This window comes from Sminthopsis crassicaudata, chromosome 6, assembly GCF_048593235.1.
Source record: "Sminthopsis crassicaudata isolate SCR6 chromosome 6, ASM4859323v1, whole genome shotgun sequence".
NCBI lineage: Eukaryota > Metazoa > Chordata > Mammalia > Dasyuromorphia > Dasyuridae > Sminthopsis > Sminthopsis crassicaudata.
Window position 1 is genome coordinate 14,891,641 of NC_133622.1, and position 26,855 is coordinate 14,918,495.

General features: G+C 36.5%; 1 protein-coding gene across 8 annotated transcripts in view; it reads right to left on the minus strand.

Annotated features, from left to right (window-relative positions):
* PPARGC1A (PPARG coactivator 1 alpha) overlaps nt 1–26,855 on the minus strand; it is a 755,048-nt gene that overhangs the window by 92,386 nt on the left and 635,807 nt on the right. For 7 of the 8 annotated variants that reach the window (XM_074275736.1, XM_074275734.1, XM_074275730.1 and 4 more), the window contains one exon: nt 22,586–22,765. In XM_074275736.1, coding sequence (XP_074131837.1) covers nt 22,586–22,765 — 180 coding nt within the window. Of the gene's footprint in view, nt 1–22,577; nt 22,766–26,855 lie in introns of all 8 variants that reach the window. The other variant, XM_074275737.1, reaches the window with a different exon arrangement.

Here is a 26,855-nt window from a genome sequence, read left to right on the forward strand (position 1 = left end):
GATTTCTTGAACTAGTGAAAAACTTCCCCTCATATCACTTCATTATATAACTCTGTAATGTATATGTAATATTTCAGCATATATATAACCTCAAAGTTTGTCTCATCTTCATAGAAGACTCATCTTCATAGAAGGCTATTTGCTATAGATGACAGAATTGAAAATTCAATTTCCAAAATAAAATCCAAATGAAAACTCCTAGGAATATCATAGTTAAAATCCAGAACTTCCAGGTCAATGAAAAAAAAAATACTACTATAAACCAAAAATAAAGAGCTCAATTATCAAGAAGCAATAGTAAGGATCACACAAGACATGGAGGTTTCAACTCTGAAAAACAGGGATGGATTAGACTATGGTATTCCAAAAAGCACAAGATGAAGGCTCACAATAACCAATTTTCAAAATTTTACAAGAAATGGAGATAAAAGACGAGAAGACTGGGATAGGGGGAGAGATCCACAATTATCAATTACTCCTCGAATGTAAATGTCATGAATTCATCCATAAAGCAAAAGAGAATATAGAAATGAATTAAAGAGCAGAATCTGACAATATTTTCTTTACAAGAAACGTGTAAGGTTCACAGAGCATGATCCTCTGGTTAAACTGGTTGAAACAACATCTTTTACTGTTCAGGAAAATTCAAAAAAGTGGGTGCTATAGCAAAAAAACAATTGGATTTGGAGTTAGAGGACATGGTTTTGAATGCTGACTCTGCTGTTTTGTTCCTGTGTAGTCCTGTGCTACATTACTGGGTTAAATTACTTCCCTTTCATGGACCTCAGTTTCCTTTTTTGTAAAATAAAGATGCTGATGAAGTCTAAGATCCTTTCTCAGCTCTAAATCTGATGATCTAAAGAATAAAGTCAGGATCAAATACCATAGGTCCATCCTGAATAACTTAATTTGTCCAGACACATGAAACCTACCTCTTTAAATTATATAATATCACGATGTTAGAGCTATCAGAGCCCTCTCATTTTACAGATGAGAAAACTGAACCCCAAATAAAATAATTTATTGGGCAGAGGTCACAGAACTAGGAAAATGGGTAAAATTTAGAACTAAAAATATTTTTTTATTAGTCTGACTTCAAAGATTGGATATCAAAACAACAATAATACATTTTAATATTTTTTCCTAAAATGCACTCTATACTTGTCTGTATTTTTAACACTATGAACTTCAATTGTACATTGCTCTATAATATAGCAAGATCTTCTTTGGAGTTGTTGGAGTATATAAGAACATTTTCTTCTCTGGTAATGATTATATAGCACTCATTTCTTCAATTCCCTTGCTACTTTTTAGAGTTTTTGTTTGTTTGTTTGTTTTTTTGTTAATGTCATTGTTTTTCCTAGCAGTCAGTTGTACTTACAGCTAATAAAACTTTGTTGCTTCCAGTAGCCCTTCTCTTCTTTCTCAATTATTGTAAGCTAAGAAAACTTGTTAGGATAATGTGTAAAGTGTGAGAATAAAGATTCTGAGTGAAGCCCGAGGGACTCTAATTTGAGTAAAGCGCATGTGGTTTATTAGAAACTATTTTAGCTGCTCAGGGATTTCTCTGGCTTATTAACTAAAATTGCCACAAAAGTAAGCTCTGGATGAATGAGTTATTTGTCTACCAGGATGGATTAGACAGATATCTCTCTGAAGAAAATATGCCACGCTCAGGGAACTTCAGCGGTCCTTTGGCAGCATCGAAAAGGGTGCAGTTATGACTGGAGATCAAACAGCTTCTGCCGAATGCTTGATAAGCGTCGGGATCATTGTTTTGGTGACTCTCGCTACAAGAGCAGACTAAAAATTGCCGATGGAGGTTATAATCTCTTCCTGACTCAGAGAGGGAAAGCATTTGCCATTTAAAGCCAAGTGGAAAGGGGCAGGTATCATACTATCTAGATCTTAGGACTTACTTATCTGCCAGGTACAGGCAGCATCCAGTTACCTCCCAAATGCATCTAAAAAGAAAAATCTCTTCAGCTGTATGTGGACAGAATTTCTTTGTCAAAATTTCGGCCCGAACAAATATCACCGAGCAGTTTAGCACAGACAGGATTTGTCCCAGGAGAAATTGACACAAATTCCTTTCAGACAGGAACTGCCACCTCAGCTGCAGAGCTCGGATGGCCAGGTGATAGGATTACGGCTGCTGGAAAGGAGCATTATGACCCAAGGTAGCTCTTAAATCTCTCGGACACCGAATGGTAAAATTCGGGACTATTAGCAAAAGTCTCTAACGCAGTACAGTATCTCTCGGGCTCCAAAAGACAGATGCTCCTATAGACTCAATCCAAGTGGTGGGTGTGTGATTTGGGTGTGACAGCACCCAGCTAAATTCGTGAAGCTAACCTTGCCAGCAAGCTCACTCTGATTTATGGGATGGGACGAGAGTCGCTGCAAAGTACCCTGGTGTGCAGCATAGAGCAAAGCAGGGTGTCCCTGCCTAACTATTTGCTGGCAATACACAAGAGGATCCTGACATGAAAATATTTCTGGAGAGAATCTGAATTGGCTCGCATCCCTTGACGCTGGGAAAACTATGTCTGGAATACGTATGTTTCAATATCACATTTCGCTATCATATCGCAAATGAAGTGGCCCACGGGGTAAAGAGCATCCTTAGGAAAAGAATTCATGTGAAACCCAAACCATTAGAAAGGATCTGACTCTGTGTGTGTGTGTGTGTGTGTGTGTGTGTGTGTGTGTGTGTGTGTGTGTGTGTGAGAGAGAGAGAGAGAGAGAGAGAGAGAGAGAGAGAGAGAGAGAGAGAGAGAGAGAGAGAGAGAGAGAAACACAGATACATCTTCCCTCTCTTGAAATTGGGTGGAAATCACCACTTCTATTTCTTATGATATACTTGGATAAAATTATATAGGTTTCAAAATGCTATCACATAATCATATCCACCAAAGTTTCTTAAGCCTGTGTGATATGTAAAGCATGGTGCTATGTAATGAGAGACCAAGCCAGTCATGGCACACACCGAGTAGCAGAGGACCTTATGTAAGCAAATGGGGGCAGAGGTGATGGCAAACACATATATGTGTGAGAGGGACAAAAGAAGAAAAATGCAAAGGATCTCTGAGAAATGAGGGGAAAGGGAGAGAGAAAGGAGTCACAACAGCTTCATGGGGGAGATGACTTCTGAGCTACCTCCTTAAAGAAACTCTCCAAAGTGGAAATGATGAAGAGGAACTTTCCAAACACATTGCATAGTTTATTCCAGTACGTGGAAGCTTAGAGCAGGGATAGTAGCCCAGTTTGGCTGGAACATAGCTTTAAATGCTTGGTGGAGGAGTTTTGGACTCCAGCCTAGAGCAGGGTTTCCCAACCTGAGGTCTACAGATTTGTTTTTATTAATATTTTGATGATTGTATTTTGATACAATGTGTTTCCTTTTGCAATCCTGTCTATTTTGTTTTATGCATGTCAGAATTCTCTCCTGGCTTCAACAGATTGGCGCAGGGATTTATGATACAAATTAGGTTAAAAGCTCTTGGCTTAGAGGAAATAGGGAAACACTGAAAGATCTTAAAGTAAGGAAGTAGGGATAATATCATAATATCGAGGTACAGAGTTGAACTTGGAGTCAGGAAGACACTGTTCAATCATTTTTCAGTTGTATCCCCTCTTCATGATTCTTTTTAGGGCTTTTTGGTAAAGATGATGGAGTGGTTTTGCCATCTCCTGCTCCACCATGTTTTCCAGATAAGGAAAATGCTAATTTCAAAGCTCATTTCTGATGTGGGATTGGAACTGGTCTTTCTGAACCCAGATATAGTTCTCTATCCACTGGGCCACCCCCCTGCACCCATGAAGACTTTTAGATGTTCTAAACCAGCCACTGGTCCTTATAAGCTAGGTGATCGTGGACAAGTCATTTATTCACTGCAAGCCTCAGTTCCACAGGATCAGAGACCTAAAGATATTTAGAACAGAAGTCACCTAGTCCACTGCACTCATTTTCGTTTTGCTTTTGCTTTTATTTTGCATTTTATTTTTCCCTAGCCACGTGTAAAAAACAATTTTTTAACCTTCATTTTTCAAACTCTCAAATGTCCAGATTCTCTCTCTCCCTTCCTCCCTCTCCCATGCTTATCACTGAGAAGTTGAGCAATTTGATATCACATATATGTAGTGTACCTAATTTTACAGAGAAGCAAACTGAGGCTTAAAAGAAGTGAAATGAAATGAATTGCCTAAAACCACACAAATGGAAAAGATTAGAAATTAGATTAGAATAGAAAATGTCAGAATCTAAATCTTCAGATTTTCAAAGGCAAAACATCTGATTTTTTTTAAGTGAGCATAATAACCAATTAACCAAAAAAGCATTTATTAAGCACCTAAACTTACTAGTCTTACTTATAAGAATTGTAGCACTTTCCTCATAGGGTTGTTTGTGAAGTTCAATAATATAATGTCACCTTTTGCAAATTATAAAGTGCTTTGTCATTTATTATTGTTAATAATGTCTTCATCGTCATCAATAGAAGCAATACAGTTTGACTGTCCTTGGTGACACAGAAAAGCCTGAGTTCCTGCCTGATATAGTGGCCTTGTGACACTTTAAATTACATTGCTTTTCACATTGCTTTCTACTCTTCTAATCAACTTTCTAAGACAAGACATGAAAGAGAAGGTGCCACCCTGGACTAGTCAGTGTAGTTTCCTTATCTGGGAATTAGTTTCTTAACTGAATAAAAACACTATTCCAATTGCCAGGACTATTGTTATAATATGTTATATATGCAGCTTGAATAAATGATTTCATTTTACTCTCCCAAACCATCTTGTAATCAAGACAGATATCACCATCACCATTTTGTGAATGAGGAAATAAACCCAGAGAACATCTAAGTGATTTATTTCTTTATGGCCACTTACTATTAAATGGTCAAACTAAATATTTACCCTAACTAAGTCAAACACTTTTTCTAGAGGCCTCTGATTTTTAGGGAAAAAAAAAAAGCTCCCTGGGATTTTATATGTTCATTGTATGTCTTAAGCCAGAAGTACTAGTATTGGTAGGTGATGTTAATCTTTTTTGTTGGTATCCTTGGTCTAGGAGGCTTTCTCCTTGGTAAAAAGATTCCAGTGAGACCTTTAAATTTCCTTTTAAAGAAAAGGATCTTATGAGATAAAATATTCATTGTGTCACATATAGCCAAAAGCTTTTCATTCCTTCCAGCTGGATTGGAACATTATTCCCAGAGTAAAATGTCGGCAGGGCTAAACCTGTACAAAATTCTTCACGTTGAAATCAACCTGCTCCATTGAGCCAGCAGTGCAGAATTCCAAGCATCCCAAGCTCCCATAATGAATGGCTAGCCCTGTGAACTGCACACTGTCTTCCCTTCCCAAGCTTATCCCTAGCCATTCTTCTTCACCTGGCAAGCTCAATGCGTAAAATTATTGATTTTTTTTTTTTGGTATACTGTGTGCATCACCCATGGCAAATGTCCACTGTAGAAGCCAGGTGCTTCCAGGAGCTCATGATGGAGGCCAGTGTTTGATTTTTATCTTATCAATACTCCATAATTAGTAGTTGCCAGAGGTAGAAAGATTGCTCTCTCATTGACAGGCAGGACATACCACAGGCTTGTCAATGCTATTTGTCATACTTCATTGGGGAGGCTCAAAGGGTTATCCAACTATCATTACAAAGTTAGAAACCAGAAGCTAAGATATGTTTCAATTTGGACTCATACTACAAAGCCATTTCTCTAATAGGAAATGTAGATTGCACATCTGAGGTATGAAAGGAGACGTATTTCAATCATTGACCTTCCAGAATTTTAGAGAAAACAATTTAAGAAGGGAAAAGGAAAATATATATATATATATATAAAATAAAATAATATATAATATATATATATAAAATAAATATAATGATGATGATGATGATAAACTAGCTCTTATGTGGAGTGAAAGTATTCAAAGGATAGACATATGGTTCCTCAGATAAAATATTATCCTCACTTCATAGGTGAAGAAACTGAGTCTGATCCAAGTTAAATGATTTGGCCAGAAAAACATAATTGCTAAGTGTCAAAAGTAGAACTGGAAATCAGATCTTCCTCACCAGGTGGCAAAGTGCTCAGAACAGTGGACTTAAGAGCCAGAGAGCCCCATGTGAAAATCCTGCTTTGGCCACTTCTACCACGTGACTTTCTCAGTTTCAAGCACTTACCTCATCCCAAAGTGCTAATTATTATTATTAGTATTATTATCAGATACTGAAAGACATGTGATTTCTGTTATCAGATAGTTTGGGGAAAAATATATTTTAAAAGTAGAAGATTTTTTTACTATTGCTTAACCATTACACATATGGCAGCAATATCAGTGTCTGAAGGGAGACCTTATTCTTCTTTCAGGGCTCAATCATTCTCTTTCCATTCATCTCAAAATAGGAATCTTCCTTTCTTCCTTTTTCTTCTTTTTGTTCTTCTTTTTTTCTTTTCTCTCTTCCTTCTTTTCTCCTTTCTTTTCTTTTCTTTCTTTTTCCCCTTTTCTCTTCCTTCCTTTCTCCTTTCTTTTCTTTTCTTTCTTTTTTTCCTTTTCTCTTTCCTTCTTTCTTTTTCTTCCTTCTTCCCTTTTCCTCCTTTTTTCCTTCTCTTTCTTCTTTCTTTCCTTACTTTTTTCTTCTTTCCTCTTTTTATTTCTCTTTCTTCCTTTCTTCCTTCTTTTCTCTCTCTTTTTTTTCTCTTTCTTTCCCAGCTGCTAATTCAGATCAATATTTCTCCTAAATATTGTTCACTGTTACGAAAGGGCAGTGAGAACAAAGAAGCTGATTGTTGACTAGTCCATAACAGTGTAGTACTGAATGAATGTTAAGTGGGATGTGAAGGCGATAAGAAGGCTTGCCAGAGCTAACTTGGAGAATTCAATAGCAACTGCTAATGGACTAATGTGCACCGTGTAAGAAGGGGAAAATCCACACCCGCCTCTACCCCCAGAGTCATCAAATATGGAAATGCCATTGGGCAAAAGAAATCCATACCAGAGAAGCCAATTGGCTTTCCCTCTGGAAAAGAAGATGTTCCAAAGTGGGGGTGAGTGGGAGAGGGATGAAAATCCTTTATGACAGCACTCCCTCTTTATCCACCAAAAGGGAGTACTCCTTTCCCACTTTGGGGGACCTTCTGGACAATTCCTGGGGAAAAATGTTTAGTTCAACATTATCGTGAGCAAGAATATGACTCTATTTATGTGACAAGTTGACAACATACAATTTCATGCTTGTTGAACTGATCGGTGTTATATATTCACTGTGAATATTACGAAGCCTCACCATTATAAATATGAAACAGTATACACTTATTCAAAATAACTCCACCAGTAGCAATTTATAGCCTGCTTGTTTGTGTACTTATGAAGTCCAAATGCCACCTTAAGAAGCTGCAGCTCACAAAAACAGATGTGCAGTGTGACTGTGACCAAAATGGATTTACGATGACCTATGTGAAAGGAGGCTATTACATTTTAGTCTGCATGGCAGCTGACACTAGTTTGTATTTAGATATGTGACTGGTAGGAACACTGTGTCCTCAAAGGCCTGTTTAAACACAGGCCAAGACATTTGTCTAGTGGACTAATTATTTTACCACTGTGCCAAGCAAGTATTATTTTTCTATTTCTCTTTTAAAGCACACATACATAAACATATATACACAGATTTTCGTGACTTTGAGTAAAGCTACAGTAAGTACTTTAATCCTGGCCCTTGCTGGGGAAATGCTGTCATGCCTTCTAAAACGTCTGCATGGCAGGGCTGTGTAGAGATCCTTTGTAGGTTCTTGATCAGGTGCCTGGGAATGGTACAAGGCCACCAGAGTCATCAAACAATAAGCTGTCATTTAGGGATAGTTTTCGCCCCTTCACTTTCCTCCTTTTGAAAGCAGATCCTGACCAATAAAGGAAAGGACACTGCAATAGGAAACAGGGACTTGTCAAGAAAGGTACTGAGAAAAACCAAGATGGCCTGCTGAAACAACTTCAAGAAGATCACAAAAGTATTTCTCCTCAACAATTCAGGGAGGGTATCTGGAATGGCAAAGACTGTCTCATGTCATCTAAGAGTTTGTAAATCAAGACCAGCTACTTTATGGTAGCTTATATATAACTTTGAAAAAACTCTTATTTCATTATGACAGTATTATATGATAACCTTCTGAGCTCCAGCAACATTTGCAAAAATCTGCAAAACCTAAACTTCTAATTTGGATGGAGCAAAATAAAAATTGCTCTGGGTATCTTTCACTGGTGCTTTGTTCTTTATTCATCTAATAAGCCTTCCTCCTCTTGTTTTATGACTTAACCATTCTTTTGATCCTTTGGAATGATAGGTCTCCCTTAACTTTTCAGTCTCCTTAGGTTTTATTCTTCTTAGAAAGTTTGCTGTCCAAAAACTGTATCAGTTTTCTTTCATGTTTACTTTCAATGAAAAAGAAAATGTTGTGTGTCCATCTCACATGACAACATAGTCACAGGTGACCATTCATTGATCGGGGTTCTTGGTGATTCTTTTTGACTTATATTCACTTCTGTATGAACTGCTAGAGATAGCGATTTGTAGCCTTGGTCAGGAGACCACCTTGCTCCAAGCCTAACCTTCTCTTTTCTCATAGAAGAACACTGCAGTGAAATCCCATTTTCCGCCATAAAACTTGCGGTGGATAACATTTTAGAATAATATGAGTGTTCTTGATGCATCTAGAACACGTCAAACATCTAATGTAAAGCAATCATGATTTCAATAATCGGCTTATTAGTCTCCAGTGATTTGGGTATCTTCCTTCGATCCTTACTGTAAATTTTCACCTAAAGCAATTTAGTTTATGTTTCAGACATGCAGCTCTCCTGTTCACGCCAACCTACTCCTCCTAGGCACTTTTCCTAGCTTTATTTTTACTATTATATCAACTAGAACATTAAACACAATGTTGAAGTTCTATGTTAAATCACAATCTCTTCCTATTAGCTGTTCCAAGCTACCCATTTTTATCAACAGTTACTTTATTAAATCCTTAATAATATAGATGGAATAGTTAGTTAATTTGTGTGTTGAGCCATGGATGTTAATTTGTAAACATAATAACATACTGCAATCATTTGCATAATAGCATTTTAATCTTTTTAGTAAAAGCTGTAATTCCCTACAAAGTACACTGCAGTAGAAACTAAGTGACTATTGGTAATAATAAAAAAGGCCTTAAAATTCTGATCCTATTATGGTGTTGGAACATACCCAAACTGCTTCCATAATCTCTGAAATGTTACTGTTCTCTGATTTAGGTGTCTGTGTCAAGAATAAAAATGAAGTATAACTGGTAGCAGTAGACTATTTCCTAAATGTAATTTAGTATTCACTAAGCACCAGCACTTTGCAAATAGCTCTGAGGCTTTTCTTCAAAGTTCAGAGCTCTAGTTATGCATATTGTGGGAAGTACACCATGCAGCTCACCTCTAAACTCTGTTGTGTTGTATAGATGGCTAGGATAAATCATGCTGATTTAGCATAGAAGGGCATCAAACAGCCAGCATCCCACTCCACTGCTTCTGTCCTCTGCCCAACACACTCCTGTCTCCTTTCCTGCCCTCTATCCACCTCCCCACCTCTAAAATTGTACACATTCTTAGAATGCCTGCCTCCGGCTACTCATTTGGGAAGAAAAAAAAATTAAGTTGGAGAAAGAGAAATGCTAGAAGAAGCCAGTTGAGAGAAATCTATAGGAGGTTCAGTTCTCTAAAAACCCATTAACACCAGTCACAAGACTGGCAAAGAAAACATTTCTAGTTGTTTAAAAGTCAGGCCAAGTCATTTTACGCAAGATCTGGTAATTCATTAATCAATCTGGCTGCAAACCCTGAATGAATAACTTGCAGTTGTAATGGAGAGAAGTAGGCCCACAAAATATTGGCATTTATAATCTGAAACTATGCAAATTACCTAATGATTTTTTTTTACACACACACACACAAAAAAAAAAAAAATCCTATCACATACTGGAACAAACTACTTCAAATGGATAAGAAGTCATTTATCTATGTAAAAAAATTTCCCTTTGCCAAGAAGAAAGTGTTTGTTTTGTTGTGGATCTCTCCTGTTTTCCCTCTGTTCTCATTCTTGCTATTTGTAATTCAGCATCTTTGGCAGCCTACAGTAAAACACAGTAGCCTACTTAACTTTCAAAATATATTTCATAAAGCACTGTTGTGAGAGTAATCTAAGAGGTTAAAAAAGCAGCAGCATTGCTCTTCATTGTCTTTATACCAAAATCAATTCATTTTATAGAAACGGCAACAGAATCCAGCATTATTATCTGGGTAGATTCAGTCGTTTCCATGATTACTTACATTTGTTGTATTTTTGAGATGGTCAGATCTTGGAAAGTATAGACTTTATCACTCACCATTTTATTAATTTGTGTCAATTGTTTTTTTTTTTTTATCCAAGACAGCATCTGTTTGTTTCTGCTTATGTGACACTACTTAGACTCTTGTACATACACATATTGTGTCTCTCTGGTTAACATAAATGCATATGATGCTATTGTACAAAGAAGCAGTCTGTCCTCATCCTGGTGCTTAAAACATTAATAACTGTAAAACAAGTTATGATATTCCTTAAGAGGAATGGGCAATACACCAGATCCTTCCAATTTCTGCTAACAAGCATTCCTATCTTACAATTTCAGCACCTATAGAATCTATACTGATTAATTCTTTCGAGCTAAAAAGAAGCAATTTCCTCCCTAGAATCCAAGACCTGAACAAATGTGCTTCCACAGTTTCTAAGTTATAATTTAACAGGAACAAGCAAATAATCAAGTTTGAGATTTTTATGTCTCTCTAAAAGCAAAAAACAAACAAACCAAAAATACCCAACAATTTTTTTCAAGTCATGCTACAGATCTTTATATCCTTTAAGAATTAGTTAACTAGTTAACTTTCATGAAAATACCCAATCCAGCTTTATTGTGACTGGAGATTTCTGAGGTTTACTTCCATTTATAAAAGCCACTTCTAAGAAAGTTGGTGATGGGGAAAGTTAACTATGTAATTAGCTTCCTGTGACTTACTATTTTCAGGAGCTTATGCCCACAGACACAGCCCTGTGGGTAAGGACTCCGAAATCATATATTTCCAATGGTCAGCATAATGGAAGGGGGAAATAGGGTGATAAACCAGATGTCCCCAAGATAAGCCAGATGTTATCAAGTCAAGAGGTATAAAACAATGTTTAACTGCACTTTGCAGATGACTACACACACACACACACACACACACACACACACACACACACACTTTCACATTTCAAGCTAAGCCAACAGAATTAGAAAAGAAAGTAACATGCATGTGGAGTCAGATTGGGGCTATCTGACTCATGGACATCAAAGATCAAAGTATGACAATACTTCCAGGCTAGAACTTTGAAATGGCCTATATAATTGCATGATAAGAGCTCTATAATAATCGGGGAAAAAGCTCCACAAATCTCCAGGAATTTCACCATTCTGTAATTTGCCTAGTCAGAATAGCCATCTTCTTCTTCAAATGGCTATTATTTCATAATTTATGAAATATGCTTCATATATATCATTACCGAATGGAATAAAAATATGGTGTTGACACACTTTTAATTAACCAGTGAACAAGTACCTATCAGTGCAAATTGGAAAATTAGTCACCGATACATACACAAATCCTCTCCCCAGAGGTTTAACTTGAATTTAGTTGAGTTTGGAGTTTTAATTCCACACAGGCTTTATCTTTCTATCCTTCATGAATATACCTAATACACTGTCTGGAACTTTTTGTTAAATCATATACTTAGAGTTGAAAGGGAGATCCCTGGATTTTATCAAGTTCAACCCTTTATGAGGAAGTTGAGGCCCAGATATCCAGTGACTTGTCTGAGGTCCTCCAGGCCTTCATTTTTTTTTTTCTTCCTTGGATTAAATTTGTCAGTATAAATTGTATCCTATGAGTAGAATGTAACTTCCTTGAAGGGAGAACCAGTGTCATTTTCTGTCAAGTAGCAAAGTGACTGGCACACAATAAGTATTTAATAAATGCTTTTTAAACATTTGTCAGAAGCAGAAAGTCAAGGAATTTCCTTCCATGGAGATTTCCAAAGACCCCACTAGACAGCTCTGCACCTATTTTTAGTTTAAAGGGAAGTTCAATGTGATGAACTTTCAAGACAATTGTTAATCTCATGAAGATAGCTTTAACACCTAATGTTAATTTGAAACTTAATACTTTTCTAGAGCCAGGATATAATTTAATTTCAATTTCTCTTTTAAGGGATTTGGAAGTCAAATCTCTCCCTCAGTATCTCAGGTCTGGAATTTCTTTGATATCTTTCACATAACACTTCTTCACCATTGTCCCATTTCTACCAAACTCCATGCCTTCATCTCCTAAAAGTACATGACAGTTACAATGACCAGCTGAGCAAGACTCATATTGTTTGTATCCTTTCTTAAACAGTGATTCTCCTTTTCATAATTGATTCCCAATAGAACCCTATTTTTCTAGATCTTCCCATCCCAATATCCAAGGTTTGAAGACCCTTTATAATGAGGCTCCACTAGACAAACTGAGCTTGATCTACTCACTCTAGCTGCCTGCAAGGAAGAACAGAATGACATAGAAAGAACACTTCAAAACTTGAAGATCTGACTCAGCTCTTCTTGTTTTTGCCTCTGTTAATATTGCCAAGTCCCTTAGACTCCCATCTCATTTTCTTCGATAGTAAAATAGCAATACTAATACTTTCACTAAATAGTAATTATAATTAATAATAATTGGCACTTATATAACTTTATCTTTTACAAATGGCATAATTATTGATTTTAATTCTCAATAACTCTATAAATTATTTTTTAATGAGTATGGACTAAGATCTCATTGGTATGGGAAATTCCTAGTGCATAAATTCCCTCCATTTCTGTAGTGGTGACTTGTCTATAGTCTATATATGAACTTTCAAGATAATTGTTGAATTGTATGGATGTGTGGAACATTGAGAAGTTAAGGGACTTATACGGAGTCATACAATTTGGATTAAAGGCAGCTTGATTACTAAGTCAGCCATTTCTTTTCTATACCATGTTACCTCTTATAAAAAGGAACTTTTTAGGTCCCATTTTACAAACAAGTAAATTAAGACTCAAGTTAATAACTTGTCCTACTAGCATCCGAGGTAGGATTCAAAACCGTTTGGGTTCATTACTAAGACCAGTACTCTTTTCACTAAGCTTGACTGAGGTATGTATAGTAAGGGGGAAGCTGAATAACCCCCTAGCTACTTCACAAGTTTATAAGATTTTGTAAAGTGAAAAGAGCTATTTCTGCTAATGAATATGTTGGTTAATTTCTTCAGCTTTACCCTCCACCTAGTCAAATTGTACCGATTCTTCACGACTATTGAAGTCATGTTCAATATCCTTTATAAAACTCTTCTATTTCTTTTCCCTTTTTATGGCACGCAATTTGTACCACATAATTTGGTTTTAATTAATACAGTCTTGCCTATATGCTAATTACTTTATGGAAGTTTATATTGGGTCTCTCTCAGTCAGATTTTAAACTCTTTGAAGACCGAGATCATTATCTTAAGCTTCATCTCTTTATTTTATACCATCTATCTCAGTCCCGAGCATAAAACAGATATTCAGCAGATATACCTTGGATAGCTGAATGATCCAGAATTCTTAAAGTAGTCTATGAATCATTTTAGCTCAAAGGAAACATAAAATGTGCAAACTTAGAGAAATCTTCACTACAAAGGATCATAGGGACTATTTGAGCCAACCTGCAGTAGAACTGTCCAAACTCACATTGGTCTGATGAGCCACAGTTAGACACACTGTACCTTGACCCCAACATTTTGGTCCTCTTCAAGAATGAAGGATGACAACCAATCATTTTTCAGCTGATGTGGGAATTAGAGTGGTAAGGTACCTGCACGTCTAAGTCTAGCCTTTTCATTTTTCAGATGATAATAACAGTTATTATAAAGCACTTTAAATGTTGCAAAGACTTTTACGACTACAGTTTCATGTGATCTTCACAACAACTCTATGATGGAGATATTATGTTTATTTCCACTTAAGAGATAGGGAGGAAATGAAAACCCAGAAAAGTTAAGTTACTGGATTAAAACAGTCTGAGAGGGACTAAGTGGCAGAGGCAGGATTCAAATCCAAAGCCACTGACTTAAAAGCTCCCTTTTTACTATACTTTGTTGTTGCTGTTGTTGATAATGCTTGCCCTTCAATCTTGAAGTTAACCAGTCATGACGTGTAAGGGAATTGAATTGAAGTAAATGAGGTAGGACTATGCAAAGTCACCAGTCTCACTTTCTCCTCCTCATCCATCGGGGTCCAATAGCCAAAAATAAAGCAAGATGACTGAAGATGGTCCTCCGTGCAGTGGGAGACCTTGGCCTTTTTAAGCTAAGGTCTTTGATAGGTATCAGTTTGAATCTACATCTATTTAGTGATTAAGACTAGGTAAAATATGAGGCAGAGAATTTCCTCTTTTACCTAAAACAACCACAACAACAAAATGTGTGTGTGTGTGTGTGTGTGTGTGTGTGTGTGTGTGTGTGTGTGTAAAAATCTAGGTGGGGAAGACCCTCAGGATTTTTCTGGTCAAAATAGAAATAAATGCATTCACTCTGAGCCAATCGGGGCCCAAACAATGACCAAATGAGAACTGGCCTGGGACCTAATTTTGGTCAATCTATGAGAGCCAGAATAATTTGGGTTTTAGGGATGGTCCTAGTCCATAAAACCCAATATACCTTGCAAGGTTTCAGCGATTAAAATTTACATTTGTTTTGATAGAGACCCACACATAAGAATATTATACCTAATGCAAACAGAGGGAACATAAGGGAAAGAAAAAAATGAAAGGAGAGGAAAGGAGACCCTCTTTGTGACCCCATCTGGGTTTTTCTTGACAAAGATACTGGAAGAGTTTGCCATTTCCTTCTTCAGCTCATTTTACAGATAAGGAAACAGGTATAGAGGATTAAGTGACTTGCTTAGGGTCATAGAGCAAGGAAGTGTCTGAGGCTGAATTTGAACTCAGAAAAGGAAGTCTTCCTGCCTCCAGGCCTGGTACCACTGTGACATATAGCTGTCTAATACATGTGTGTATGTATAGATGCGCATGTATGTATATACACGTGTGCATGTATACAGGTGTGTAAATATATGTATATATGTGTGATATTAATATTGTACTACATATATATATATAATGTGTGTGTGTGTGTGTGTGTGTAAACCCTTTCATTGGTGTAAGCCTCTTCTCTTTACCCTACATCATCTCTTCTCATAGTCTCAAGCATTAAGTAGAAATTCAATGCCTATTCCTGGAGTACTGGTCACTCATACACATTTATGTATATATAAATATTTACACACACTATTCATATATACATCTTTAAAGTGATAACTACCATCCATTCTCTATGATGGCTATAATATGTATCTGTGCATATATGGATATATCATGTAATTTAAGAAAATAAATGGGAATAACCCATTATTCTTCAAAGTTTAAATAGGAACACACTCACAAATTAAGAAATGCACATTCTCCTGGTTATCAAGCAATGAAACTCGTTAACGCTGGCAGATTTCCACCTGCTATCACTACGCGACCAGCTTCCGAACACCTAACAAGTCACATTCTCACACCATCATTCTCATCTCCAGCATCCTCCAGCATCCCAAGCAGCTGCATTCAGAAATAACAGAAGCATGAATGAATGCCCCCTATTCAGTTGTACAGAGATATTAAAGCAAGTGTTAAAATAAAACAGGGCTAAGGCAGCCCATATTGACCCAGAAGAAGCAGTGTATTATTCAAACTGACCCCATGCTACACATATTTACACACTGCTTCCCTATAAAAAGTAAGCCTTTATTCTCTCCCTCCGAACAATACACAAAGGCTAAGGGAAGGGAAGGAAGTTATGTTGCAATATTTTGAAACATAAATCATGTTGCTAGCTGTTCCAGAGACAGCATCCTGTTTTCCTTTTACAGGTATCCTAGGCACTCGAGGCTACACCTTTAGCCTTTTACTAAAATTTTCCAAAGTCATGATGAAATTACACCTGGATAGCCGCATTTACATATTCAAACACTGGTAGTGCAAGAAGGAACACTTGTTTGTGTGTCTAGTTACTCAAGCTGAATGTATAAATGTGCATTGAAATAGCTTTGTGTCTATCCAGGAAGAACTTTGTTTTTTCTACATTTTGACTCTCAGCTGATTTAGCTATTCCTCTGGCGTTAAGTGAAATTGAATGACAGCAAAGGAGATGGCAAAAGAGCTTTTATAATAATTTTTATTATATTTTATTTTTTAATTTGTATTTTAAATTTAAATTTATTTATTTTCTTTATAATTTTATCATAATTTTTAAATCTGCTATCTGAATTTTTTAACTAACAACACCATGGCCTATAAGGTGGGGCCTTTAAGAGAGTCCCTGAAAATTTGTGTACCATTTTCAGCATTCTAGGACAAGTCATGTAACTTCTCTGCACTTGATTCCTTCCAGAAAGGGAGATCGATTAGATTTGTTATAGATGAACTACAAAGAAGGAGTCCATTTAGCTTGCTTTGCACAATACCAGGGATAGGCAGTCATTGAGTACGTTTTTGGATTTGATGACTTAAGGCTTTGAGATCCTTGGAAGAGAAATAGAAGTTCTGTTATAATAGATAAGAGACATGTTTCTTGAAATGGCTCGACTGTAATTCTTGCTTTAATGGTAAGCATCATTGAGCAAAGACAGGTAGATATCCTTTCTGAAGTAGTTTTTATAAAGAGATCTGACCTCACTTACAGCCAAATCCTATTCTCTTTGACTATCAATCACTAGAATGCAACTCTATAAGAAGACATGGAATAAAAGTGTATTAGCCACAGTCAAATCCTACTAAAGTTTGCTACATCATTGATATAAATAATCGCATCAAAATAACCCTATATGTTTGTCATCTAGAAAATGGAAGAGACAGTGATAGCATTTAGTAAGGTGCTCTCAAATCTAGGCTATTAACATTTCTCTTTCTATGTTTATATATATATATATATATATATATATATATATATATATATATATATATATATACATATATATATATATATATACATACATACATATGTATATATATATGTGTGTGTGTGCAATATGTATATATACATATGTATAGGAATATGTCTGTGTATATATATAAATTTAAAACATGTGTATGTCTGTATATATGTGTGTATATATAGCTCTACATATGTGTACATAGTCACAATATATGTATATGCATATATATGTATATATACATATACATCTAGCTATATACTGCATCTATATTACATGCATATATATTCTTTATATGTACATATATATGCGCTATATTTGAGTATATATGTGAAACCGTATTTATATGTATATATATATATATGTATATATATATATATGTATATATATATATATATGTATATATATATATATATATATATATATATATATATATATATATATATTATATATATATATATATATAGGGTTTGCTTCTTCTTCAAGGAGAACCATTATTTACCAACTCAAAATTATGCTTTCTAATGCTCTAGGGATCTCAAACAATTTTATATCATTCTGGGTACTAGGACTATTATAAGAAACTACTCTGTTTCTTAAAAATTTGACTTTAAGAAGTTTAATCATCATCTGATCTTACTCTGGATGACCTGGTGTCTTCATAGTTTTATAAAAAGCAATGTTTAGTGCCTCATTTAAAATGAATGAAATGTAGAAAAATAAACTTTTTCCATCCCCAGTTCCTTTCCAGTAAATTCTTAGCAGTTGAATCTTAAATAGGAGATAGAGGAGCAAAGGAGTTTCCTCTGTACAGATTAAGCATCAACCTAGGGATATTTTAGCTCAAGAACCAAAGATCCCAATAGTATCAACATACACAAAAATATAAGTAAGCTCTACATCCCTAGATGGGAATTTAATGAATAAGAAAGCTAGCCTCTTATTTTGATGATTCACTCTGGTTTTTGTTTTATTTTTTTGATCCAAATTGTATCTAAAAGTATCACCCAATGTTCAACAGCTATATTTTAATTTAGAGCTTATTGAGGCCCTATCCCATCACTGGAGAATTCATATTTATAGAGGTAAGAATTCCTTCCTCTCTCCCTCCCTCCCTTCCTTCTTCCTTCGGTCCCTTCCGCCCTTCCTTCCTTCCTTCCTTCCTTCCTTCCTTCCTTCCTTCCTTCCTTCCTTCCTTCCTTCCTTCCTTCCTTCCTTCCTTCCTTCCTTCCTTCCTTCCTGTCTTTCCTTCTCCCTTTCCCACTCCCTCCCTCCCTCTGTCTGTCTCTGTGTCTCTATCTCTCTCTCTGTTCTCTGTTTTTTTGTCTGTCTCTGTCTCTTTCTATGCCTCTCTTTGTCTCTCTCCCTGTCTATGTTCTCTGTCTTTTTGTCTGTCTCTGTCTCTGTCTCTGTCTCTGTCTCTGTCTCTCTGTCTCTCTCTCTCTCTCTCTCTCTCTCTCTCTCTCTCTCTCTCTCTCTCTCTCTCACACACACACACACACACACACACACACACACACACAATCTGTTTATTTAATGCAGCGTGACTTAAAATTGCCCTGTAACCTGACAAGTGTACTGAATGAAGAATGTTCAATTTACCAGTTTTAACCAGCCAAATCCTCACATGAACTTTCTAAAACCCAAGTGAGAAGCCTGGGAAAAAATGACTAACCACAAATCTCCAGAGTTTTCTTCACCTTTTTCCCTTCCCACATTTCAATGATAATAACCATTGTGAGTTCTATTTGACATCTCACAAGGTCCATAGTCTCTTTCATTTTCTCCTCTAACAAAAAGGTGGCCCTTTCTTGTCCTAGAGAAGATCAAACCTTCTACTTGTGTCATTGATCACCTTTCCTTCCCTCTTCTCTGGAGTTTGTTCATTGATCCCACAATCTCTCCTGGTTAGTCTGTTCTTAGTGCTTCCTTCTCTACTCCTACAACATGTCTGGTGCTTTTCAATCCTTAAAAATCCTCCACTTGACTTTGCCTTGTGGCCCATTCACATCTTCTCCCTCTCTCTCCTTTTTTCTCCATGTCTCTTCTCCCTTTCACAAGCAAACTCCTACAACACAAAACTGTCTTATTCATTTATCATATACTTACTTCCCAAACCCTCACAGGCTGGCTTATATGGAACTGATGCCTTTGGGATTATTGATATGCTCAAGCATCAAGTCAGATTGCTTCTTCTCACCTCTATTCTTGTTATCTCTGCTGCTTTTAACTATATTGATCAACCCTTCCACCTGGATATTTTATTCCCCAATGTTTGGGCCATTCTCCCCTCCTGATAACCTTCTGAGCAAAGTCACTCCCTCCTTTTTAGACACTTTTCTTAATCATTATTCATGTCCTACCTCCAAACTATAGTGTTTTCCAAGGCTTGGATCGTCTTCTCATTTTTCTCTATATCCTCTTTCTCTATGACTTCCTCAGATTTTATGGGTTCAAATATCACCTCCAAGTGGGTGACTCCCAAATTTTTATGTCCAGCTCTCTTCTCTCTTTTAAGTGGTACTTCCAGCAACCACCTCTCTTAGATACTTGCTCATCAAACACAATTTATCCAAAGCAGATTGAATTATCTGTATCTGAATGTGCCCTTTCTCCAAACATTTCTATTTCTGTTGAAGATGTAACCATACTTCTAATTGCTCAGGATAGCAATCTAGATTTTACCCTTGACTTTTCTCTCTACTTCATCCACAATACCCAATCAGGATGCCAAGTCTTGTTGATTATACTTCCACAATATCTCTCCTTTCCTCTACTCAGAGGGCTGAGAAACCTATTCAGGATCTTTTCACATTTCAGGTGGAGTATTACAATTGTCCTAATTTTCTTAATTGATCTCTATTTCTCTAGTCACTTTTTTTTCCCAAGTCATCCTCCCCAGAGTTTCCAAAATCATCTTCTTAAGGTACAGATTTAACTAAGTCACTATTTAAATTGTCTCACTCTGTTGCCCTTAGGATAAAATGTAAACTTCATAGCTTGGCATTTAAAGGCCTCAGAAATTGACCCCACCTATCTTTCTGGATTTATTGCGTCTTAATCATTTTCAGAGACTCTATATTCAATTCCATTCACTTTTTTTTTTTTTAGTAAGTACACATTATGTTAATGACATTGCTAGAGATATTGGAGAAGATATGAGATAATCCTAACTTCAAAGAAAAATTATATTTTGCTGAGTTAATGACATATACCTAGATTAGTAATTACAAATTTGTTCAAAATACATTCAAAATTCAGTAATGTCAAGAGGGAAAGATTAATAGCAATGAGGAGAGGGGACATCAAAAAAGACCTCATGAAAGAAGGTAGGAAATCTAGGAGACAGAGAAGTGGGTGCTATATAAGGGAAGATTACAAGTCCCAGTCAGACTGGTCTGCTATATCTTCTCCTTCCACATTTTATTCATCCCTCTTCAGTCATTGTACAAGATGTTTCCATAGCCCACCTCCTCACTTCCACCTAGTAAAATCCTTAGCTTTCTTCATGACTCACCTCAAAAAGCTATTCTGGATTCAAATCCCAGTTATTAGCATTCTCTCCCACCTCACTTGATCTTATAAATCATTTAGGCATAATATGTTGTATTTGCTAGTAGGATGATACTTTCTAGAGAAAATAGTCATCTTCCATTTTTTTTCTACCAATACTTAATACATTGCCTTGCATGTGCTATATATGGAATATTTGTTGAACTGAATATTCCAAAAAGAAATTATCATAGAAAAAATGCAGAACAAGTGTTCTAAGCTGATTTTGTGTCATTGACTCCTCTGGCAATGGGATAATCCATGGACCCATTTCTCAGAAGCATATTTGTAAGTATATATTATAAAATACAAACAATTCTTCTCAAGTGAATGGCAATTAAAAATAAAGATGTAATTTTTCCCATTCAAATTCAAAGAAATCTATTTATAGTTTTGGGAGATTTGTGGACCCTATGCTAAGAACTCCTACTTTAAAAGGAAAACATGTAGTTCATTACTCTACATTTAGGTACAACCATAAGTTAATTAACTTGGAGAAAGAAGATTCAATCCTGTTTCAATATTTAGAAGATGCTTGATACAGATTTGTAATTGATGACTATCCTCCAGAAGCATTCTCTCATTTCTCCCTCCACAAATAGTTATTAACTTAAAGTAATCTGGATTTCCTATCAAGTCAACTTATTGACCAATTCATTGATCTTCATTCAAGGCTCTCCCTAGATTATAAAGTTTGGAACCAATCAATGAGATCATCCAAAATAAGAAAATGTACTCCAAAGAAAGCAGATTCGGTACAATTCAAAGAATAATACATTGACAAATGGGTGAGACCATAGAAGTTACCCTGTTTCAATTCCCTCAATTTCCCTGATATGGAAAATGAGGCCTAATGATTACAATATCTACATAAATAGCAAATTCAGCATTTGAACCCACTTTTTAAATGTATCAAATATTTGAATTGAAATAAATCTTAAAAATGTTTATTCTAACTCTCTCATTTTATAGATGGAGACACTCAGGCTGCAGAAATACAGATTGCAGGCATATGGTTACATAAGTATCCTGGCCAAACACCTGGCTCTCCCAAAGCTCAGCTCAAAGTTTTGCTTTTCCTACACATTCCTGTTTCTGAAATGCAAAAACTGCTAAAACTTTTTACCAGAAAATCATAACTTATTTCTGATCAATTTCTCAAGGCAGATAATTCTCATACTAAAAAGGCTATGGGAAGAGATGTAGAAAGCCATTCTTTTAACGAATTCAGAACGCAGGGTCAGTTGATTGATAAGTTACTAGTGGGGCACTGTATAGAGACCTCAAAAGGAAATGAGTTAACCTGTTTTTGAGGTATTTCCAATATTAAGAAACAGGGAACCCTTTTTATCGACTACAATATAAATATGGCAATCTAGTAGAGCCAGGGATGTGGACAATAAAATAATCCAAACAGTTCACCCACTTTATAAAGTTGGCATTTAAGGCCTCGGGTATAAAGGAGTGCATTATTCCATATTAATTTATATTGGGCATCCGTTAATGTCATGTTCAACTTTGTCTCTTTCTGTGTGAAGAAGAAGACAAACAGGTTTACATTTTGTTCTCCTCTGTCACTAATTCTCTGTCCCCAATTATTTCATAATATCATAGCATTTCATCATATGGTGTTTGTAGTCTCAAAAAATAAAAATTAAAAAAAATACATATACACACATTCATCTGTTTCCAAGTATTGTGTTTTGTGTTGGGTTTTTTAACCACAAAAAGTAAATTGTCTTAAGGTGATGAAAAGTCTTTTAAAGAAATCAGTGCAAGATTTCCTTTTAATTGTAAGATTTACAGCTTTAGTACTTAATAGCATTATTTAAAAGGCTGGTTAGAAAAAGAACAATTCAAAGTGGAGTTCCCAAGAGGGACTTCTTTACCTCAAATATATTTGAAGATTCATTGCTGTACTGATTGGAAATGATTTCTGATTGGTCACTACACCATTTGAGTCCACCTAGGAAGCCGTCTGCATCCAAGTCATTCACGTCTAGCTCAGAAAGGTCAAGTTCTGGGAGATCTGGGCAAAGAGGCTGGTCTTCACCAACAAGAGCAGCACACTGTAGAGGTGGAAGAGAAAAACATAACTTTCATTAACTACAGGAATTTATTAAACTGCAAGAGCATGTGATAGGAATTAAGCCGGGCTTATTTCAAATGACTCACAGAAGTTGGGTACCTTCGTCTTTAATGATCAGAAAAATATCATATATATTCTCCCATTCTTTATTGTCCAAGGGCATTGTGCATAACCCATGAGTTGCATCTCAAAGCAAAGGAAAGACCCAGTTTAAGAGTCTGAAAACACCTGGGAACACCTTTGATACTATATCTTTAACAATTATATTCAACGTCTTTGGTTATTCATATATATAGTATCATAATAGCTCTTCTCTGGTTGCCTTAAACAAGTGGTTCTCAAAGAGGGATCTGGGAACTCTGCAGGAGGTCTATTTTCATTAAAGAACAAAGGAATTTTTGTTTTAAATGCAATAAATAGCAATAGATATAGCTTTCATATACCTTTCATCACAAAAGCTTTTTTGGGGGGTGGGGAAGAGGTCTCCAATAATTTTTAAAAACATAAAAGAGTGCCAAGACCAAAGTGTCTGTTATTAATATTTGTCATTATCATGAAATCTGTCATACCTAGATTTTTTTTCTTCCCAAGTGAACTGAGGCTTTTCAGAGCAATTTACACTTTTAGAAAGCTGCCTGGGGCCACTGAGAAGTTCAGTGGTTTGCCATCCAGGATCAAGAAGCCAGTACATGTTAGAGGCAGGATCTGAATCCCAGTCTTCCAGTCTTCTACTTTCATATTATCCCTTGCTCCCTTTAAAGAGAAAGCTGCCACTTCCCTAAAATGCAAACCTAAAATGAACCAATATCCTTCCCAAACCAAAAAGAACTAAACCCAAAAGGAATTAAAATGCAATATCCTCATCCGTGCCGCTTAAAATACTGGCTATCATGTATTGTCACTCCTATAATTAGTCTTTCCTTGCTAAATAAGCATTTCCTTAATGATGTCACATAAAAAGTTTACTGTCACGAATCTCAGAATTATGGTGGCGCAATGGATAGAGCACCAGATCTGGATTCAGAAAAACCTGAATTCTAATCTGACCTCACTTACTAGTTGTTTGACCCTGGGCAAATCACTTAACTCTGTTTGCCTCAGTTTCTTCAGCGGTAAAATGACTGGAGAAGCAAATGACAATCACTCCAGCATCTTTGCCAAGAAAAGCCTAAATGAGATCAGGAAGAGTCAGTCACAACTGAACAATAATTCTTCATAGAAAAGGGAAGTCACTGAAAAAGACATCAGCTACTTTTAATTCAGCATTCCTCATTTCTTTATAGTTTAATTCAGAAAAAAAGAAGCTATAGAGAAGATTCAGACTTTGTGGATCCAGGGGTGCTACTATCTCACCCACCTGAATTTCTAGGTCCCTTCCTCCTGGCAGTGACTTCTCACGACAAAACTAATGCCAGGCCGTCATTCATTTGCCATGAAGCAAAATTTCCTTCTTGATATCTAGGCTCTGAAGAAAATAGGTTTAATGTACATTTGTTTCCCAGAGCACCTCTGCCATCCCTGGAAGGCTGCATTACACGGGTCATATGCAGCAGTCTGATTGTGAGCAACATGCTGGGAACTAGGTACTTGGTAATCGAGTCAGCAGTTGGTAAGGAGTTGGGGGTGGGTTGTAATTGACTGCCTTTCTTCCATAAGACCACCAGGCCATTGGGATATATGCAAACAGTAGGTTAGAATGTAGGATCAAAAAAAAAAAGGCAATTCTTAGAAGTCAATGAGTTCCTTTATTTTTGGGTAATTCTTCCATTCTTATTATCTGTTAGTCCTAATCACCAGATGACTATTATTGACCACTAAGGTAAGGCATGGCTGAAGCAGGCATTCGGTTCTAGTAAAACATTCACATTTGTTCCTGGAATTTCATCTCCTCTGCTTTATACCTCCCTGTGGGCAAGTCTCTTTAATTCCTACCTCCTACCCCTCCTAACTTCCAAAAAGAAAGAAATAAACAGTTCTAATGCGGGAAACTATAGTAGGAGTGTTACAATCTAGGGCCTCTTTACTGGTGCAAAGGAACTCTACTGGCTTATTTAAGAGATATTCTTCAATCTATGAAGTACACACACACACACACACACACACACACACACACACGAGAAAAATGAGAAATCTTGGAATCTGCAACAAGTTTCTGCTAGGAGATCTGTAACTCAGCTATGGTGTCTAAAGAATCCTCAAGTGTCATTCTCATTGGTGACCAATACAACTGAAGACCAAAACAAAACAAACTTATCTACACTGGATACACCAATTGGTTCACAACTCTTCTGGCCCTGGGCAGATACATTTTTAAATAATGATAGTCTAAGGAAAGACAGATGTTTAGGGGGAAAAGAAAAAAAACAACAAGAAGTGTAGCAGAACCCATAAAGATTAGTGGCTTTTAAAAATATGTCCGAGTGGTAGTGAAGTGCATATGCTTTTGCCAATGTTGACATGATAATAAAATCAATCCTACTGAATGTAGCATTATACTGCTAATCTGAGACGCATTAGTAGCAAGTGTTCCCATTATTAATTTATATTTGGCCTTTGAACGGTACCAGATTGAACAGTCTAAATCTTGGAACTGTCCTTATGTGACATGCTGATATTTACTGTATCCTTCTACATCTGTAACAGGTGTACTGTATCGTAATCACAGAGATGCATTCTATTGCCTCCACTGCTGTAACAGTTACTTCACAGATACAGTCTTCATTGCAGAACAAGATTGAAGAGACTGAAGTAGCAACCAAACACAAAAGGCTTTCCCCACTTATTGAAAGAGCAGGTGATAAATTAGCTTAACTCCATGGATGATAATGAATCGATATAATAGAGAATAATTTTCAATTAATCTTTTGGAGGGTTTTTTGATGCCGGCAATGGCAATTTTTTTTTTTTTGGAGGTATAAATACCGGACTTGTGCATTTCAATGATGGTAATGAAAAAATGATTTGCTAACATTTTCTAATGGTCCAAGGGAGCCAGCCCAGTCAGGAATGACAGCTTGGTGAGATGTGTGTCTCTCTATCAATCTTTGTAACCTTATTGTACATCACCTTCATTAAACTGTGGAACACCGGGGACTTGAGGAGCTCCAGTGATCTAGGCCTTTATTAACCGATGCGCTGTGCTGTCATTATGTGCAAAAGGGCATGATACGTCTGAAGATGACAGCAAACATTAAGGATTCCAAAAATGAAAGCTGCCTAAATACTGTCTTCTGTTGCCGATCTTTTCGATCGCTATTGGCGACCCCCAGAGTCAGTTCCCCGGGACTCCCGCCTATTGCCCCATGGAGAGCCACAGAAATACCACTTGGTCAATTTCAACCAGCCACTCATCCATTTTACAATTAGTATTCAAATCTAACCTTTTTTTTTCCCCCTCTAAGAGAATGCACTGCTGTAAATTAACCACTTCTGATGCTTCCTTAAAATGACTGCAGGAACTCCAGTGATTAAAATAAATCTTCAATATTTCCATATAATCTGGTTCCTCAATCAGCTCCTAGCAGTATCAGGAATAATACATGATGGAAAAATGAAGCTACAGCAGCTGAGACCCACAGTGTAAGCCAGTCAACAGCCCACAGGATACTCCAGCTACTCAGAGACAATTAGGACTTTGGAGCCACTTACAGCCTTGACTCATAATAGCTACAGGACATATAAATTATCCATATCTATTCCCCTTTACCAAGAAAACCAAACAAGATAAGAACAATTTTCCTCCACAAATAAAATCCCCCAAAGCCACAGCTAGCCACCAGCACTGGAGAATGTGACCAAAAAAAAAAAAAAAAAAAAGGAGTTAAGAAAACAAAACAATCCACGTCTCCATAGATGGGAACAATTCTTTCTGGGACCGTCCTGGCAAAATGCTTTTTCCCTCTGGATGTGGATCTCTGCACCACATGGACATCTTATTTAAGTGAATCACGTGGTAACATCTTATCCTCCCCTTTTTACCCCGTGTGCCCCCAGTCACCCATAGGAAGTCGTCGGAGCTCTCCTTTCCTAATTCATTGTGAACAAGTTGACTTCCTGCGTGTAATTAACTC